This window comes from Neoarius graeffei, chromosome 1, assembly GCF_027579695.1.
Source record: "Neoarius graeffei isolate fNeoGra1 chromosome 1, fNeoGra1.pri, whole genome shotgun sequence".
NCBI classification, from domain to species: domain Eukaryota; kingdom Metazoa; phylum Chordata; class Actinopteri; order Siluriformes; family Ariidae; genus Neoarius; species Neoarius graeffei.
The window spans coordinates 58,224,788-58,244,964 of record NC_083569.1 but is presented as its reverse complement, the minus strand read 5'-3'; the positions used below and the strand labels follow the sequence as shown (position 1 = coordinate 58,244,964).

The 20,177-nt window shown below is 40.1% G+C and overlaps 1 protein-coding gene across 1 annotated transcript in view; it reads right to left on the bottom strand.

Moving 5' to 3' along the window:
* LOC132895151 (inactive ubiquitin carboxyl-terminal hydrolase 53) overlaps window positions 1-20,177 on the bottom strand; it is an 88,295-nt gene that overhangs the window by 13,552 nt on the left and 54,566 nt on the right. Inside the window, exons 13-14 of the mRNA XM_060935418.1 lie at window positions 18,677-19,403; window positions 5,749-5,816 (exon numbers count right to left, since the gene is read on the bottom strand). Coding sequence (XP_060791401.1) covers window positions 5,749-5,816; window positions 18,677-19,403 — 795 coding nt within the window. The remainder of the gene's footprint in view (window positions 1-5,748; window positions 5,817-18,676; window positions 19,404-20,177) is intronic.

Sequence of the window (20,177 nt, the reverse complement as noted above, 5' to 3'; positions counted from 1 at the left end):
GAAAAGGCTATGGGTGGTACAACTGCACCCATAAATCAACACTCTGTTGATCTGGTCTGAATTGGGAGAGTGAGATCACTGGCAGTGTCTCGCTCAGCTCACTGTCCCACACCTGTTTTGTATATTAAGCTCAGCCACATTTAAATTCAGAACCATGAGCAAACAAAAAGAAAAACCTAATAACAAAAAGGCACAAGCATATTTAATACAAATCAAACGCATTTGCTCCTAAAACTGCTCCTTGCATTTAACCAGCATTGGATAGATTTAAATGACAAACATAGCACAAGCCACTGATCTTCAAAAGTGTAGAAAACACAACTGACCTCCGACCTTCAAGATATATTTGGAGGCCAAATGCTAAAACGAGTCACATGTTACTAGCAGTTTGGTCAGAAGAAATTCTGATCCAAAAACAGCCATCACAACAAAGTTACAACGACCAACTCTCAGCGAGATCACGTTGCTGGCAGATAGATGCATCAAGCTCTACTTTTCATTTCTTTTTGCACGCAATATTATTAGAAACGGCGCTCGTTTAATGCAAACATACTACACTAAATCCAACCCAATAAAGGCTCAGTCCATTTAACAGGTTGGACTTTCAGTAGTTCCTGCTGACTTGACCTTTAGCTACAGCTGGCGGGACAGAAAGTGCAGCTCTCAGCCGGGAAAGTAGTGAGCGCAGCACTGAGCTTAAACAAATGCAAGCAAAATACAGGGCAGTTGGCATTTGAGGAAAAAAAAAAAAAAACCACAAGAACAAGCAGCTTTCTTTGAAACACTTCCTCAAAAAAAAAAAAAACAAACAAAAAAAAAACCACAGATAGAACTCAACACCAACGGTGTCGATGGGGATGCCTCCGCCTGCTAGACTACACGCCTTAAGTTGTGATTTGGGGATGGACATTTGACCTCATAGTAATCTTGACCTGTGACCTTTTAACCTCAAAATCTAATCAGTTTATCTTTGTCCCCAAATGCACAAATGGTGAAAGTTTGGTAAAATTCCTTTCATTTGCCTTGAAGATATTGTGTACAGAAGGCTTTCGGACAGACATTTGACCTCACAGTGACCTTGACCTTAGACCTTTTGATCTCAAAATCTAATCATTTCATCTTTGTCCCAAAGTGCACAAATGGTGAAAGTTTGGTGAAATTCCTTTCATTAGCCTTTGAGATATCGCATTCACAAGGTTTGGGGATGGACATTTGACCCCACAGTAATCTTGACCTGTGACCTTTTGATCTCAAAATCTAATCATTTCATCTTTGTCCCAAAGCGCACAAATGGTGAAAGTTTGGTGAAATTCCTTTCATTAGCCTTTGAGATATCGCGTTCACAAGGTTTTGGGACGGACGCACGCACGGACGGACAACCCGAAAACATAATGCCTCCTGCACCTTAAGGTGGCGGAGGCATAAAAATTAGTGCACCAACATAGCCGAACAAGGGCAATGTTCTGAGAGGCAGACTAAACCCCCCCTTTTTTTTTTTTTTTTAAATGTAACTGATAACAGAAGGATTTTATACATTCTGAAATGACCAGTTACGCTCAAGTTTATATATGGTTTCAAATCTACAAAATCAAAGCAGCTCCTTCTTCCCTACTGCTGAGAGACTATACAACCGGCACCTCACCAAGCACAGCACCAGACACGCCTCACAATAATCAACAATACTGTCCGGGGCGGCATGGTGGTGTAGTGGTTAGCGCTGTCACCTCACAGCAATGTGGTCTGGGTTCGAGCCCCGTGGCTGGCGAGGGCCTCTCTGTACGGAGTTTGCATGTTCTCCCTGTGTCAGCGTGGGTTTCCTCCGGGTGCTCCGGTTTCCCCCACAGTCCAAAGACATGCAGGTTAGGTTAACGTGGGGCGCCCTTGAGCAAGGTACTGAACCCCTGACTGCTCCCCGGGTGCTCTGGTGTGGTTGCCCACTGCTCTGAGTGTGTGCGTGCGCGCGCGTATTCACTGCTTCATATGCCTTTTTTTTTTTTAAATGTTTTCATTTTTCACTCTACCTTTATATTTTGCATTTCATATGCACTTTATTTTATATATATATATGAGTGATTCCACGCTTATGGGTACTGAAATGGGGACATGAACTTATTCACCTAAAACCATTTCTTTTTTTACCATCAGGTCACAAAACATGTAATCTTTAATGAATGATATGTTAAAAGATAACTTTAATTTTCTGAGATGCAATAAAAACATATTTATATGCCAAAGTCAAGCCTATGAGTTCCAAAATGATGTCTGTTCCATTACTTCTGTTACGATTGTCCATCTCACGTCTGTTACAAATTAATTGCAATCTAGCTATATACCATGTTAATCTTATTGAAAGAATGTGTATGTTTATTCTACTACACACGTTTATTAATTATATTTGCTAAAACATCACCTTCCTATGTTTCAAAAAGTAATTCTACATTGTTAAAATTGAGAATCTATATGTCCACAACACTTCTGTTACGTTCTGACTTTGGCATATAAATATGTTTTTATTACATCTCAGAAAATTAAAGTTATCTTTTAACATATCATTCATTAAAGATTACATGTTTTGTGACCTGATGGTAAAAAAAAGAAATGGTTTTAGGTGAATTTTTAAAAATAAGTTCATGTCCCCATTTCAGTACCCATAAGCGTGGAATCACTCATATTATATATATATCTTTTTATATTGGTAAGCGTAGTTTGGTCGGGCAGTTGCAAAATAAGAATTTCATTACCCAATAATAAACCCCCGTGTCTGTTATTGTGTATATGACAAATTAAAAAAAACGTGAATCTTAAATGCAGAGGATGAATTTCACTGTGCTTGAAGTGTGCATGTGACAAATAAAATAAAGGTTTCTTCTACATCGAGGGACGGACGGATGTTTTGCACTCCTCCTTCACTGCCTTATCTTTTTCTCTTTATATATTTTGCTGCTGTAACAATGTCAGTTTCCCCTTGTGGGGATAATAAAAGGCTCTTATCTTACACTTTTACATTACATCACATTCCAGGCATTTAACAGACACATTTATCCAGAGTGACGTACAACCAGGGGGTACATGACCGTGTTCCTGGGGCAGAGAGGGTTAAAGGCCTTGCTTAAGGGCCCAAGAGTGGCAGCTAGTCAGCAATGGGGTTTGAACCCATGACCTTCAGATCAGTAACCCAGAGCCTTAACTGTTGAGCTCACCCACTGTAGGTCTTTATTAAATGCACATTTATACAGGAAAGATGAAACCACGCTAAGTGTGTAATTACTGCACAGTACAAATATCAGTGAGGGCATTATCATGCAATGATATTACATCCTGATTTTTTTCCCCCTTTCCTCTTTTCGCTTAAAGTGCCATTCCACCATTGGATGTATTCTTTGGCATAAAATACAATATATTTTGACAACATATATAAATGGTATCACTAGATAGAGAAATCTTTTAGCTTCAAAACGATATATCAAACATAATTTTTTGACAACGACAAGTATATTAATTTTGCGACCAAAGTCACCTACCCTTTTAATTTCCGCTTGTGATGTCATCGGCAGGTTCCCCTTCTTGTGTACCACGTGATGTGGCACATATCAGCAATGGCGGATAGAACGCGATAAAAATAATACCAATAAATCTAGCTAATACCAATAAATCTAGCCAACTGAAAGATTAACTCAATTTTTCGCAATTTTTTTGGCCCCCATATACGAGGAGAAATGACTGTCTCGCTTTGGGGGTTTCCTGGTCTAAAAATAGACCGACACGTGGTACACAAGAAGGGGAACCTGCCGATGACATCACGTTTCACTACCGCGCGGAAATTAAAAGGGTAGGTGACTTTGGTCGCAAAATTAATATACTTGTCGTTGTCAAAAAAAATACATTTGATATATCATTTTGAAGCTAAAAGATTTCTCTGTCTAGTCATGTTGTCATAAAATATATTGTATTTTATGCCAAAGAATACATCCAATGGTGGAATGGCACTTTAAGAAACCATTTTAACCCTCTATGGTTATAGTATAGCTTAGTGTTCATTTTGTTTGTGGCATTATACGATTATATACAAAACTAATTACATTTGAATGCATTTTGATATTCAAATCTTAATTAGTTTAAAATGCTAAAACCAAACTGAAGAGCTTTGTCACATTTCGCAAAATCTTCATGTTGCTCCAGTACGGCTAGAACAACCAATGTGAAAATAATGAACAAATCCAGCTCCACTCTAAACTAATCACTTCTGCTCATTTGTAATTTCAGACAGTCTAATATTGGATTAAAAAATTAGACGCGCTACAATAACCAGCTCAATACGTTTTATCCCAAACATGCCAAATGTTTTTTTTTTTCTTCTGTGGCTTTAAGCACAGGATCCTCACGCTCAACAGAATGAACCCAGTGAAACTCGCACTGCAGACACAAAGGACCTGAACGGGTGCCAAACTGGCCTGTCAATACAATCTGCAAAAGGGAACAGAATTAAATAGAAGGGAGGAAGAGTAACCTCGCATGCAAGTCGACACCAAATATGAAATAACACGCAAGAACTGCTGAGCATACGAGACATGATAGTTTTGCAGTTTGGTATTGTATTAATTGCAAAATCTTCAAGTGAACATCTCGCAGAAAACAAATCGTTAAGGTCAACAAACGTCCATGAGTACAGAAGCGCTCACAGGCTCGCATGAGGTCAGCTCTAAATGCTGCTCTTTCCACTCCGATTCATCAACTCATAACTGTTATATAAACCACCTTCACAGGACAAAAACACTGAAAGCTCACTATTAGGACAAACACTTAGCTGACTGACGCCACCCCGTTTGTCCCTTTAACACATCACGTTATTTGGACTATGATCATGGGAGACAGTCTAAGAACAAGAGCAGAAACAAAACAAAAACAAAAAAAGAAAAATCATGTGGGTTTAAAGGTCACTTTCCTGACAGCCCTGCTCTCGTCATTTTCTGGCCGTGTGGGCACAGCTGGGCAGCGCCAGTCTGTTAATCCTGCATCACTCCTGCAGAGAAGCAAAGAGTCACTGCCCTGGACTGCCATTCTGAGAAAGAACAAACATTTCTTGGTCTCTGGTGTTTACTTTCTCCTGAAACTGGCGTGTATGTTGCGTTCCTGCCTAATCCGTAGGAGGCTGAATGACATCTTTATTGTGAGCCATATGCCAAGATGAACAGACAGGCCACACACTGCTGCAACCTGCCCCCCCACACACTTCTGCCACATTTTATATTCTGAAAAATATATATATTAGAACAGTAAACGTGCAGGCAAATTTCTACATATAGTTTTCTGAGATGATCTCATCTCATCTCATTATCTGTAGCCGCTTTATCCTGTTCTACAGGGTCGCAGGCAAGCTGGAGCCTATCCCAGCTGACTACGGGCGAAAGGCGGGGTACACCCTGGACAAGTCGCCAGGTCATCACAGGGCTGACACATAGACACAGACAACCATTCACACTCACATTCACACCTACGGTCAATTTAGAGTCACCAGTTAACCTAACCTGCATGTCTTTGGACTGTGGGGGAAACCGGAGCACCCGGAGGAAACCCACGCGGACACGGGGAGAACATGCAAACTCCGCACAGAAAGGCCCTCACCGGCCACGGGGCTCGAACCCGGACCTTCTTGCTGTGAGGCGACAGCGCTAACCACTACACCACCGTGCCGCCCTTTCTGAGATGATGTCCATCTTATTTTGCGCCGTTTCACATCAGGGCACTTACCGTAAGAAAATGGAGTCTGTGAGCCGTCTGCCTTCGAGTCCTCATGCCTCCGCTGGTAATCCGAGTCCCTAAGGAGTACACAATTAATGGACGGAGTGACAAAAGACACAATAGCTAGACAACTCATCTGGATTTGTCAGTGTATACTGCAGGTTACAGGTTTGTTTTTTTTTCCCCACACCCTGGCTTTTCAAGAGCTTAGTCTCACACAAAACCATTGCTTCACCATGATGGAATGCGATCACCACCTCTTTACTTACCAGAGAAACATTTTACATACATCACTACGGAAGGATTTCTTAACACCTTAAATTACAAGCTGGCTGTGAACGGTTTATCAAATTACAAATCAAAACCGTCTAGAACTAAAACACAAAACATTTAAATGCTACTGGCACGGACAATCCACTTCTGTTACATTCCCACAAGATAACAGCATAATCTTCTCGTGAGACTAATAGCATGTTGGAAAGTACGAAAGAACAATCTGCACATGTATTTAAGCTTAAAATATTGTTACATTTGCAATAAATTTCCACCACACATACAGCATCAGACCAAAAAAAAAAAGTTTGTACACCCCTACTCATTCATAGGTTTTTCTGTACTGTGACTATTTTCGACAATTGTAGAACAATACCGAGGCCATCACAAACTATGAAATAACACGTGGAGCGTATATGGAAGTATGTGGTAAACAAAAAAAGTTTCATATTTTTAGATTCTTCAAAGTAGCCAGTGTTTACCTTGATGACGTTTTGCACACTATTGGCATTATCTTATCCAGCTTTATGAGGTCGTCACCTGGAACGCTTTTCAATTAACAGGTGCCTCGTCAAAAGTGCAATTTCTTGCTTTCTTAATGTGTTTGAGATCGAACAGTAAATAATAAACACACAGTAAATAGTGCTATTCCACAACTGTAGTAATCTATACGTCAAGAAGCGCTCAATTAAGTAAAGAGAAACGACATCCATCATTACTTTAAGACGTGACGTGCGCTTTAATTAATAAAAAGAAACAAAAACCCATTGAATTAGAAGGTGTTCAAACTTTTGACAGGTACTGTATGAAACTATGAAAATGTATATTACATAAAAATGTTTCTCGTATGCTCAAAGCAAGAATATCAAACATTCATCTAAATGCACAGATAACCCACATCTCTGAAAATGCTGGGTTTTGTAGTGACTTCTACAAATTTCTATATGATACGGGCTTTACATTTCTATGCCACTTATTTCACTTCAAGCATTTTAAAATCGACGCCTTAACTGAGTGGGTTTTAAGCTTTTATTTTTATCATCTGTGGAATACTGCCAAGCACCACAGACATTCAATTTCAATGAGTGAGTCTGTAAATTACTGCAACAGCTATTCTCCTCGGACTCTAATGCAGCAAGGGAAAGCTTGCAAAAAGCTACAGCGCTTTAGCGTAGTCAGTAACGTCATGTCTGGATGGTGGTGTATTAGAGCTCGAGAGGGAGAGATTCAGAGCTTTTAGCAGAACGGATACAGATACTGTACATGCTGAGTGGTAGTGGGTTAGTAGTGGATCAGCGGTTAAGGCTTTGGGCTACTGATCAAATCTGAGTTATACAGTAGCAGTCAAAGTTTGGACATGCCTAATTCAGTGGCTTTTCTTTATCTTTATTAATTAAAACGCACTTCGTATCTTACAGTAATGATGGATGTCATTTCTCTTTATTTAGTTGAGCGCTTTTTGACATAATACGGATTATTCCACAGTTGTGGAATAGGGCTATTTACTGTATTTTTATTATTTACGATTTGCTCTCAAACGCATTAAGGTGGCAAGAAATTGCACTAAGTAACTTTTGACGAGGCATGCCTGTTAATTGAAAAAGCATTCCAGGTGACTACCTCATGAAGCTGGTTACGGGGTTTCTGCAGAAATCAGCAAATTTAATTTAATGCCCTTTTAATGCCATCGAGAACCCATGACAATCCACAGAGATGCACATGTACATGTATAGTAAAGAAAAAAAAACTCTGGAAACTCTTAATTTGTTGTAAAGTGCCTTGAGATAAATGTAGTTTATGATTTGGCACTATACAAATAAAACAGAATTGAAAAGTCTGAAATGTAGTGTAAGCAAAATGACATGCTACAGAAATTACACAATGTTACAGCAATTACACAGGGTGTTTTGTACAGAAGAGGATTAATGCATGTGCCTTAGCTCGCTAGCTTTTAATTCCAACTCTGACTCGACATTTTTCAGTTCTATGAATTTGTCCTTGTATCTCTTCCTTAGAGTATTAGATTTTGTAATCAAATCAATCAAATCATCGACCAGCCTCCCAAAATTGAACGTGGACATCTAGTTTATTTTTTATTGACTGGTTGAAACTCTGGGCGGCACGGTGGTGTAGTGGTTAGTGCTGTCGCCTCACAGCAAGAAGGTCCGGGTTCGAGCCCCGTGGCCGGCGAGGGCCTTTCTGTGTGGAGTTTGCATGTTCTCCCCGTGTCCGCGTGGGTTTCCTCCGGGTGCTCCGGTTTCCCCCACAGTCCAAAGACATGCAGGTTAGGTTAACTGGTGACTCTAAATTGACCGTAGGTGTGAATGTGAATGGTTGTCTGTATCTATGTGTCAGCCCTGTGATGACCTGGTGACTTGTCCAGGGTGTACCCCGCCTTTCGCCCGTAGTCAGCTGGGATAGGCTCCAGCTTGCCTGCGACCCTGTAGAACAGGATAAAGCGGCTAGAGATAATGAGATGAGGTTGAAACTCTCAAATATCGGTACAAAATGGTCCTGCATTGTTAACTACAGAAATCAGTTCATTTTTGAAGTGTGGGGCAAGTCCAAACTTTAAAACGTAGCTGGCTTTGTCCTTTCCACAGGTAAAAGATTTCCTAATCTGGAAACATTGCTTAGAACAACTCAGAAATCCCTTCACTGGATGCATACGAGTGGTGCTGCATGGCAGCGTTCAGACCCCAGAGCACCTTCGCCTGCAGAGTCACATTTGATCCAAATAATGCTTGAAGGTCGCTCAATTTTCCGATAGAAGCAGTGGTCACTACAGCAGCAGTTGTGCTGTTTGTGGTGGTCGTAGCAGTTGAATACGTTACTTTGGTCACGGAAAAGTAACTAGAGATACAGTTAACTGCTGGCTGCCTTTTACAGCTGATTTGTGGCTATCAGACTGCATGTGAGATTTAACAGTGTTGACACCCACTGTACCTAGCTTAAAATAACATTTAACTTTTTTTTTTTTTTAAACAAACATTGCAAAATCCTTCTCCTTCTTGACAATCAACGGGCTGCAACCATGTCCTGAATTCCTTGTTTTCCTCCAGCCACTTTTGCTGGAATTTGCATTCCCCCCCACCATTTTTTTCTCTGCTCCAAGTTTTCCTCTTCCTGGTCCAGCCCACCACTGTTCAAACATCCAGTGTTATGGCAATTCTGCACCGAATATACCCTATATATTCAAAATAAATATTTTTCTTGAAAACTAAAAGGCAGAGCCTTTTCTTACAAAGCCCCACAGTTATGGAACAGCCTTCCAAGTAATGTTCGGGAATCAGACACAGTCTCAGTGTTTAAGTCGAGGCTGAAAACATATCTGTTTAGTCAAGCCTTTTGTTAATGGTGTTTGAGGTAAAGGTGTAGATCTGGAGGGTCCTCAGATATAGAGTGTTTTGGTAAACTGGGATGTATGGATGCTGTCAGTCCCCACTCGCTTGCTCACTCGAGTTTGTTGACGGTGTAGTGGCTGCTGCTTTATGTCCCGGGGCTCCCTCATGCCTGTGTTACCTTCTGGCTCTCTCCTTTTAGTTATGCTGTCATAGTTAGTTGCCGGAGTCCCTGCTTGTACTCAGTGCAAAATGTATACTGTTCCTACTTATTCAGGTGACATTGGGCATACCTAACAACCTGTGTTTTCTCCCCCCCCCAAAAAAAGTCCCTCTGAGTTACATGTTGGTCCTGGGATCGAGATGCTGACCTCTTCTGCTCCTCGGACCTGCCTGATCCATCCTGGTGCCCTGTGTCTGGTTGGAGTCTCATCACATCGCTCCTGTGGAGGACGGCCCCATATGGACAGTTGAAAGTCACACTTGGAGGACACTCTGGACTCTTACAGTAATGCTTTTATGGCTGAGGACTACAGTTGGCTTGCTAACTTTAGGACTGCGGTTGTCATGAACAGTTTTCACTCAAGTTTCCAACATCAACAAAATTGACTTCATGTTAAAACTGTTAATGTTATAGTCATGTTGTCTGTTGTTGCCCAGATGAGGATGGGTTCCCTTTAGAGTCTGGTTCCTCTCGAGGTTTCTTCCTCATGTCGTCTGAGGGAGTTTTTCCTTGCCACCATCGCCACAGGCTTGCTCATTGGGGATAGATTAGGGATAAAATTAGCTCATGTTTAAAGTCGTTCAAATTCTGTAAAGCTACTTTGTCACAATGTTGATTGTTAAAAGCGCTGTACAAATAAACTTGACTTGAAAACTATGGAAATAATTTTTAATGCTACTGGGAATCAAATTTAATGCTTGCTAATGCCATTTAAAGCCTTAATTTTCACAAAATCCATTTAATGCCCCGTTAAAATAATGCCAATAGTGTGCATCAAGGTAAATACTGGCTACTTTGAAGAATCTAAAAATATGAAACATTGATTTAAAAAAAAAACCCTGTTTACCGCATACTTTCATACACATCCCATGTGTTATTTCATAGTTTTGATGTCTTCAGTTTTGTTCTACAAATGTAGAAAATAATCAAAATACAGAACCTATGAATGAGTGGGGTGTACAAACTTTTGACCGATACTGTAAATCGCTCTGACAGCAATTGATCTCCAACAGCATGACAAAGTATGGTATACTGTGCTGAAATCTGAGGAACAGCCCGGCTATTCAGCATTTCATTCAGCAACCTGCAATACAATAAACTCAACAAAAATAAAAACTTTACACTCGTTTCAAAGTCAATAATTTGAACATTTTGGAAAATAGGTTTGAAATAACGATTGTATTCAATTATCTTGTCATTAAAGATGCTATAGCATACAGATCATGTTTGTCATGGAATCGGTTCCACCGGAAATGCGACGACAATGTCCATGATCAAAAACCGTGAGTCACAACTTAATGAAATCATGTCAATATCGGGTGTGTCCTCCATGGCCGTTCACAACTGCGATACAACGTCTCCTCATGGATTGGATGATGCGTCTGAACACAGCTTGGGGAATGCACCGCCATATTTGTACCAACATGGCACCAAGCTCCTGCAAGTTCTGTGGAGGGTTCCTTACGGTCGGCTGTGGTGCCAGTTCGATGGAGACGTGTCTGGAGATTATGGATGGTCTGTCGACTGCATCCCATAACCCTCGCAACGTCAGTGACGGATGTTCCCGTATTCAGCATGCCAATGGCACGTTCACGCTGAATGTTTGACAGTCGTGGCATTGCAAATTAACGAATAATTAACCATAAAACCTTGTTTTTCTGAGATGACACTCTACTCTGCTACCGTGAGATCAATTGCACGTGTATCAATAGGTCACGTCACTTGTGTCATGTGGAAACGTGATTTTAGCGTGCAGTGCTCTCGCACGTGCTACGTAGGCCCGACCAGTAGAATGAATGTGTGACGTAATGCCCTTGACAATGCATTTAACCATAATCACAACAAGAACTCTTTCAAGAAAAGTTTCTAAACACTATTTGAAAAATAATGAGCGTCAAGTTTTTATTTTTGCTGAGTATATTTAAAAGAAGGCCTCAATATACTGTACATTTACTTAATATGTGGAAAACGCAAGGGGTGACTCATGCCTGTGTTGCCTTGCTCAGTTAATTTGTAGCTTAGTAATGAGATAAACTACTTAATATGGATCTAATCATGATGAAGTTATGCCTGGGATAAAATGTTTTTAGCTGTGAAATGGCAGATGCATTAAACTGGCATGCTAAAGAAGCAGTTACCTTTAAATACTCTTAGAGCAATTCCAGCGTTATGGACGTGACACTTGAACTCAAAATGGCAACAAATGACCCAGTGCATGTTTTATTGTCTCCCAGTATTTAAACAGGTGTTGCATATTTTAAGGCTGTACCATACTGGAGAAGTGATAGAACAAGAACAATTCCCATAGTACATCTAGGGCATGCCAGAAAATGCCAATAAAAGATGCGTTATGGACGTGACAGAAAAAGTATCACTTTTCTTGGGTGACTGTACATTTTTATCGAACTCTGTGAAATCGTAAACCTAATGCCGAAATGGAGATATCCATTTGATAGAGGGGTCCAAGGTGAATATTAAAAAAATCTTTGTTTAAAATATTTTGTATTTCATGCAGAGTTTCGGAAGGAAAAGTCAGCGTTATGGATGTGACGAAATTCCGTTATGGATGTGACGCGTCTGAAATAGACATGGCATATGTTTAGAAAATCAGCAATTTAACCACCATAACCCTTTGAAAAACTCTAAATATCAGCTAAAACTATCAAAGTTCTTAAATAATATTTAGGATGGCTATTGTTTTGCTGTTTTGTGGATTTTAGCATACATTTCTGTGGCTTGTGGCGATAATATAGAATTGTACATGATCAAAGTTGATTTTAGCTTGGGTTTTACATTATAAGAAAGAAAGACTGACATATTAAGGCGAAGGGAACAATTCTTGTGACAAATTGGTTCAACTTATTCACATCTGTAAAATACAGGCCTAGGTGATATCTCTGGGAGTGGTTTTGATGCATTACATGTTGCTTTATTTTTGCATGGTGAGGTTGACATTTACATGGAATTGCCCCTTACCCACTTATGAAAAATGAACGACACCATTTACATACTGACCAACAAAAGACGTGCAAGTTTGTTGCGTAGCACAAATGGTCTTGAGAAATGTACAAAAACGACAGAAAAAACATCCCCAGTGGAATGACATGTAATGAATAGCAAACAAAAATGACCAAGTAACAGTACAAAAACAGTGCACTCTGTATCCAGGACAGAATTTGGTACCGAGTGTGGCCCCTTCCAGCTTGTAATATGATATCGATCATGCATCACATGGAAAACACCCATTTTATACAGGCTGAAGCTCCATTTTTGTACACCGTTCTACAGGACGTCAGTGTAGACTCTTCAACCAAATCGCCGTTAATCAGCTCAATTGAGCACTGAGCGGAATTCTCACATCCATTAACTCCAACGCATTACGTGCAGAGAAACGTTTTTACTAGTGCTGTCAAAGTTAACGCGATAATAACGCGTTAACGCGATCTCAATTTAACGCGATTAAAAAAAAAATAGTGCCGTTAACGTAAATTCTAATTTGGCCCTGCGAGTCACCCGTAGTTCCTGTTGAGGCTTGTCGCGCGCTGCTTCAATAAGAGTACGTGTGAGTGATGGAGAAAGGCACAGACATATAAACATCCTCGCCGCCATATTGGATGGGGCAAAGTGGAGATTCTTCAACCGTCTCTGGTATAGCGTCTAGACAGTAGCCGAGAATAAAGATGCCTCATTCATGTGCTGCGTTTAACTGTACCAACAGGTTTACCGTCCAAACGAGATCACATGGGATTACCTTTCACAGGTGAGACTGGAAAAATACTTTTCAATACTGTTCCTTCAGTCTTCAGTTTCCCAGCTCATCTCCACCGGGGAGGTGTAGAGTTATAAGCAGTGAGAATTAGAGAATGCAGTGCCACACTATGATGAACGTTTTTGAACGTATGATGAATGTTTTTATTTTTATGTTTTTTTCCTTCTTTTATGGCAAATACTTCTCTTCAAAAGAAACTAATGAAGAGTAAAATAAAACATTTTTTTATTTTCACAGTGATATGCACTTTATTTTTCATCCCTTGGTTTTCTCATCTAATATGGAGGTTATGGATGTCAGTGGCTGTGACAAGACGTGTTATGCTCTGCAATTTAAAAAAAAAAAAAAAAAAAAACATTGGTACAAAGCAAGCCCATTCACTTTTTTATGCTGATAAGAGAATTACAATGGTTTCTCATGTGACACAAATGTGCGATTAAATTGCGATTAATCGCGAGTTAACTATGACAGTCGCGACATTAATCGCGATTAAATATTTTAATCGCTTGACAGCACTAGTTTTTACCACTCCTTTGGCTAATTTCTTCAGATTATCTGCGTTTTAAAAACGTGCGTTTCTTTTGTTGATCAGCAGAATAAAGGCATTAGGGTGAATTCAGGTAATCTGGGACATTTGATAATACGCAACACCTAAGCTCCAGTGCGTTTATTTCCTGTTCTAACAAAATCTAGTCAACAGGACTTTTACTATAGGTTTAGCATGGATGTCATGTGACTGAAATCACATAACGTCATATCACAGAAAGGCGCAGGACAATCAGAAATCAATCAGAAGCTCCACTTGGGAATTGTATGGCATAGGAAAGTCAGTGACAGGCTGCTCACTAAATTAATATTAAGAATATAAAAATCAGTCATAAATAAGACAATGCTCCTAACTGCTATCAAATTATGTTTGTGATCTATTTAAGAAGAAAAAACAAAAAAACAATTATTAAAGTGTTGAAAACGTGTGTAAGTTTCTCTCTCCCCACCATCCCAAGTATTTTTAGTCGTCCCATTTTATCAAATATGATTGAGATGTAGAATAGCGTGCTTTGGGTAATCAGAGACAGTCATTTAAGGTTTTTTTGTTTTGTTTTTTTAAATGGGGAAATGGGCATTTAAGGATTTCCTGAAGTTGAATACATGGTCATTTGGCCACATCATATAATTTTATATAACCCTGCTTTACTGGAGTATAAAATGATAAATTATTTTTAAAAAATAAATAAATAAAATAAGTGCACATGGTCTGCAGTCTGGCCCAGTCTGTTTAAACTGTGATTAGTGACCAAGCTAGCTAGCTTCTTATCTGGTACTTAGCTAAATGCTGTGACCCAGCTACAGTGGTGCTTGAAAGTTTGTGAACCCTTTAGAATTTTCTGTATTTCTGCATAAATATGACCAAAAACAATATCAGATTTTCACACAAGTCCTAAAAGTAGATAAAGAGAACCCAGTTAAACAAAATGAGACAAAAATATTATACTTGGTCATTTATTTATGGAGGAAAATAAGCCATTATTACATATCCGTGAGTGGCAAAAGTATGGACTTACCTTACCTACCAGGTCGAGCTAGCTCGGCTTTCCATGACACGCTCAGCCCAACTCTCTCTGTCGCTCATGGCAGTTGCCAGTTCGTCTGCCTGGCAGCCCGTGTCGTCAACCAGTTGGTCGATGTAGGTCTTTTTGGGTCGACCACATGTTGTTCTTCCGTGGGTTGGTCTCCACAGGATGACTTCAGCAGCCAATTCATTTTTGCTGCGCCAGCAGTGTCCGGCGAAGCGTAGCCGCTGCTGCCGGATAGATGTAGTAATGGGTGGTATGTTGCCATATAGCTCTTTATTGGTGGGATGATCTTTCCAGGATCGATTGAGAGCGGCGCGGAGCATGCGGGTATAGGCACCGTCGATCTTTCTTTCTAGTTTTGAAGTCAGGGTCCAGGAGGTAGAGCTATACAAGAGGACAGTTTCCACAATAGCTCGAAAGAAATTCCTCTTTAGATAGTCAGGGAGATTTGATTTCCAGATTTGGTCCATACCATTTAGGGCACCCCAGGCTTTCCCAAGTCTGATGTTCACATCCTGTTCGGTCGATGCAATATGACTACCGAGATACTTGAAATCATCCACCCGTTTAACCGAGTGGCCATTTAGGCTTTTGACGCCGTCAGATGCATTCTGGTTTAGGGATATGAATTCAGTTTTCTCTGGATTAACATGTAGTCCAATTACGTTGGCTTCTTTCTCAATGCTATGTAATAGAAACGTTGCGTCCTCCAGTCATGCATACTCTATGTCGGTGATCTTGCGAGCTGGATGGCGTCTGCTTCTCCGTTCTGAAAGGGTAAAGCCGCGATCCATATTTTCGTCCAGAGCTATTCTAAGCACGTAGTCGAGGCAAATGATGAAGAGATATGGTGCCAAGGTGTCTCCTTGCAAGACCCCGGAGGTGATATCGAAGAAGTCAGTATCGCCATCAGGGGAGTATGTGAACCTCTAGGATTAGCAGTTAATTTGAAGGTGAAGTTAGAGTCAGGTGTTTTCAATCAATGGGATGACAATCAGGTGTGAGTGGGCACCCTGTTTTATTTAAAGAACAGGGATCTATCAAAGTCTGATCTTCACAACACATGTTTGTGGAAGTGTATCATGGCAGTAACAAAAGAGATTTCTGAGGACCTCGGAAAAAGCGTTGTTGATGCTCATCAGGCTGGAAAAGGTTACGAAACCATCTCTAAAGAGTTTGGACTCCACCAATCCACAGTCAGACAGATTGTGTACAAATGGAGGAAATTCAAAACCACTGTTACCCTCCCCAGGAGCGGTCAACCAACAAAGATCACTCCAAGAGCAAGGCGTGTAGTCGTCGGCGAGGTCACAAAGGACCCCAGGGTAACTTCTAAGCAACTGAAGGCCTCTCTCACATTGGCTAATGTTCATGAGTCCACCATCAGGAGAACACTGAACAACAATGGTGTGCATAGCAGGGTTGCAAGGAGAAAGCCACTGCTCTCCAAAAAGAACATTGCTGCTCATCTGCAGTTTGCTAAAGATCACGTGGACAAGCCAGAAGGCTATTGGAAAAATGTTTTGTGGACGGATGAGACCAAAACAGAACTTTTTGGTTTAAATGAGAAGCGTTATGTTTGGAGAAAGGAAAAGGCTGCATTCCAGCATAAGAACCTTATCCCATCTGTGAAACATGGTGGTGGTAGTATCATGGTTTGGGCCCGTTTTGCTGCATCTGGGCCAGGATGGCTTGCCATCATTGATGGAACAATGAATTCTGAATTATACCAGCGAATTCTAAAGGAAAATGTCAGGACATCTGTCCATGAACTGAATCTCAAGAGAAGGTGGGTCATGCAGCAAGACAACGACCCTAAGCACACAAGTCATTCTACCAAAGAATGGTTAAAGAGGGATAAAGTTAACATTTTGGAATAGCCAAGTCAAAGTCCTGACCTTAATCCAATCGAAATGTTGTGGAAGGACCTGAAGCGAGCAGTTCATGTGAGGAAACCCACCAACATCCCAGAGTTGAAGCTGTTCTGTACGGAGGAATGGGCTAAAATTCCTCCAAGCCGGTGTGCACGACTGATCAACAGTTACCAGAAACATTCAGTTGCAGTTAGTTGAAAGCAAAGGTTCACATACTTTTGCCACTCACAGGTATGTAATATTGGATCATTTTCCTCAATAAATAAATGACCAAGTATAACATTTTTGTCTTGTTTGTTTAACTGGGTTCTCTTGATCTACTTTTAAGACTTGTGAAAATCTGATGTTTTAGGTCATATTTATGCAGAAATATAGAAAATTCTAAAGGGTTCACAAACTTTCAAGCACCACTGTAACTAGCATACGATCAAATAACTCTCGGCCACATTAGCCTGCCAACTAGCCCCTAAGAGTTAACAACTACTACTTGGTATAATGCCGGTAGACTAATATTCTACACACTCACTCACTCGCGTTTGACTCACTATTGTTGTGAGGAGCTTCTATTGACAATTATTAATGCAGTTAATTAATGCTGTGCCTGCATCTCACCTGACCCTAGTAATGAAAAGGAAACGTTTTGCCTTTTCCAATAACAGTTTCCTTGTGGAGACAATCCAAATGTCCCCACAAGGTTGAAATGGTCAGATTTTACCATTCTTGTGGGAACAATTGGTCCTCGGTCATATATAAAAACATGCACGCCATTCTATAGCTGTTAATCATGTACAAATGTGAGAGTCAGTCAGCTAAACTATAATTCACTGAAATAACAATAATACATTTTATTTGTAATGCACTTTACATTTAGAGCAAATCTCAAAGTGCTACAAAAAGTAGAAACATTCAAAAAGCAGATAGAAACAACATAAAACGACAAAAATGAAATATATTACAGAATACAATGGCACCACAGTGTTAGGGAAAGAGAGGGCAAAAGTAGTTTCCCTGATATTTTCTTTATTTAGGCTATTTCTTTATGAAAAATTTACATATATGTGTGTGTGTGTGTGTGTGTGTGTGTGTGTGTGTGTGTGTGTGTGTCTATATATATATATATATATATATATATATATATATATATATATATATATATATATAAAAACAAATTAAATTTACTTGAATATTAAAAAAAAATTCTTATTCGTCTGTTATTTTTTTCAAAATGCTTTAAAAAAAAAAAACTGGTTATATTGAGCTTGGCATGCATAAAGTAAGGTTATTTAGGTTTCTTTGTTTTTTTTAAAAGCCTAACACGAGTGTCCCAGGCGATCAAATTCAGACAGAGCTTTTTTTTTTGGCACAAACACTAATAGGTGTGGTCTGTCTCCTGTGGTTATGATATCTACATTCTTTTTTCTGGTGTGGTTAGAAAACATCTTTGGGATTACAGAAAGGTATTTCTTGATCTCTTGTGTCAGACAAATTTTGGAATAAGTCTCAGAAATCAAAATGGCCAAAAAAAAAAAAAAAAAAAGGCTCCGATTACTTGAATTCACCCTATTTATATAAAACACAGGAGTGGTACAGCTGGTCACGACTCCAAAACAGCAGCACTTCAATACGCTATGAAAGCATCCTTAGTTTAACTGGACGTTATAAATTAAAATAAAGTAGTAATTTCTAAAATGTCAGAAACTTCCCTTCCAGTTTTCGTATTTCATAATGACCCTGTTCAATCCGATCTCGGACTCTTTTGCAAAAGCACTGCTTGCAAACGACATTTTCACTCCGTCAGGTAAGGAACAGAAACCACTAAAACCATTTGCTTGGATTCAGTTCCACTGATGCCAAAAGAAATGCAGAGAGAAAGCCAGCCTTACCTCAGCAGGTGCACATCAGGGACATGCCGTAATTCTTTTGTATCCACGTTCTCCACCATGGAAGAGTCCAAACTACCCGAGCCGTTGCTAAGCCTGTCGCTGCTGTCATATCCAGATTCCATTCGCTGGTTCTTCCAGTTTTCCTTTTTTAGTGTGAAGTGGTTAAGAATGCCTTTAGACCGTTCCCTTTCACGGCTTTCTGATTCCAGGGAGCTTCTGCTGCCCAGTTCGTGACGTTGCTCATCCTCGTAAATGGTCTTCAAGCTTTTAGGTTTGCCATCTTCACGCGCAGACCAACTGGACTCGCGCTCGTAGCTCGGCAGCCGCTTCTGACCAGAGGTCTGTTGACCCAGGCTGGGGAGATCGTGCTCGGTGTCGCTGCCCAGTATGCTGTCTACGTTGAGGGCCTCACGCATGGGTTTCCAACCTCGGTTAGCGCGAGTGTGTGATGCTTCATTAGGCCGCACTCTCGAGTCATAGCTACTGTCTGTATCATAACCGTTGAAGAAATCCGTTCTCGAGGACGGACTGCTGGACGGAGGCTGGACTGGGACGCGAGGTTGAGAACGTGAACGTGGTGCATGAGCTGCACGCCTGTTTGTGCGGGGTGAGCGCTCCGTCCGCGTCGGGCCCATGCCCTGACTCCTATACAGCCGAGACTCGACGTTTTTAAATCCGTTCTCCGGAGGAGAAAGTGATCGCGAATAGGACCTCTCTGAGGGTGCGTCTGGGAAGGGGGGGGAATAAAAATACAGATGTAAATAATACTTTACTGCACTGTTAACCTTTTTCAAGAATCTGAATGCCCATTTCACTCAATTTTTAGTTCATTTTGTTTTGGGTTGTTTTACAATCAGGGAACGCAAGCTAAAATCACATTTAACCCTTATTATCTTCAATATCAAAAGGCTTGACTAAATAAACTTGGTTGTTTATTGTAGCCCTGTGATAGCAAAAAAAATTGGTGATAACGTTATTTTTGGTGAATGTATGGCAATATATGTCATATTTAGCAAAATTACTCGTGTCATTTAGAAAAAGTGCTTTTTTGACCACAGGTAGCTCCAAAAGGGATGCACTTAAATCATTCTTTATACCATAAAACACATATTTGGCTCCATATCATTGGAAACATAGTTAAGTTTTAATGTTGAATGTCAGTAAGTTTTCAGACTATTTTGATCAAATTAGTATGCAATTGTGTCAAAAAAAAAAAAAATGTCCTCTCCGAGACAGCTAATTTTTCAATATATAATAACATATCTAAAATGATTATTTTCATCCTAAAATGTGGTCAAGATATTGGGACATAAATATTAGTGACAACTAACACAAATCTTACAGCCTTATATTTAAAAGCACTATGGAAGTCGTGGATTCTGAATTGTCAAAAAAAAAAAAGTCCTCTCCGAGAATCACTTCATTTGTTTCTCCCATCTTATAGCAGATTACACAAAACTACCATACACGCACGTCAAAAAATTACCTGAAATCTGTTCTT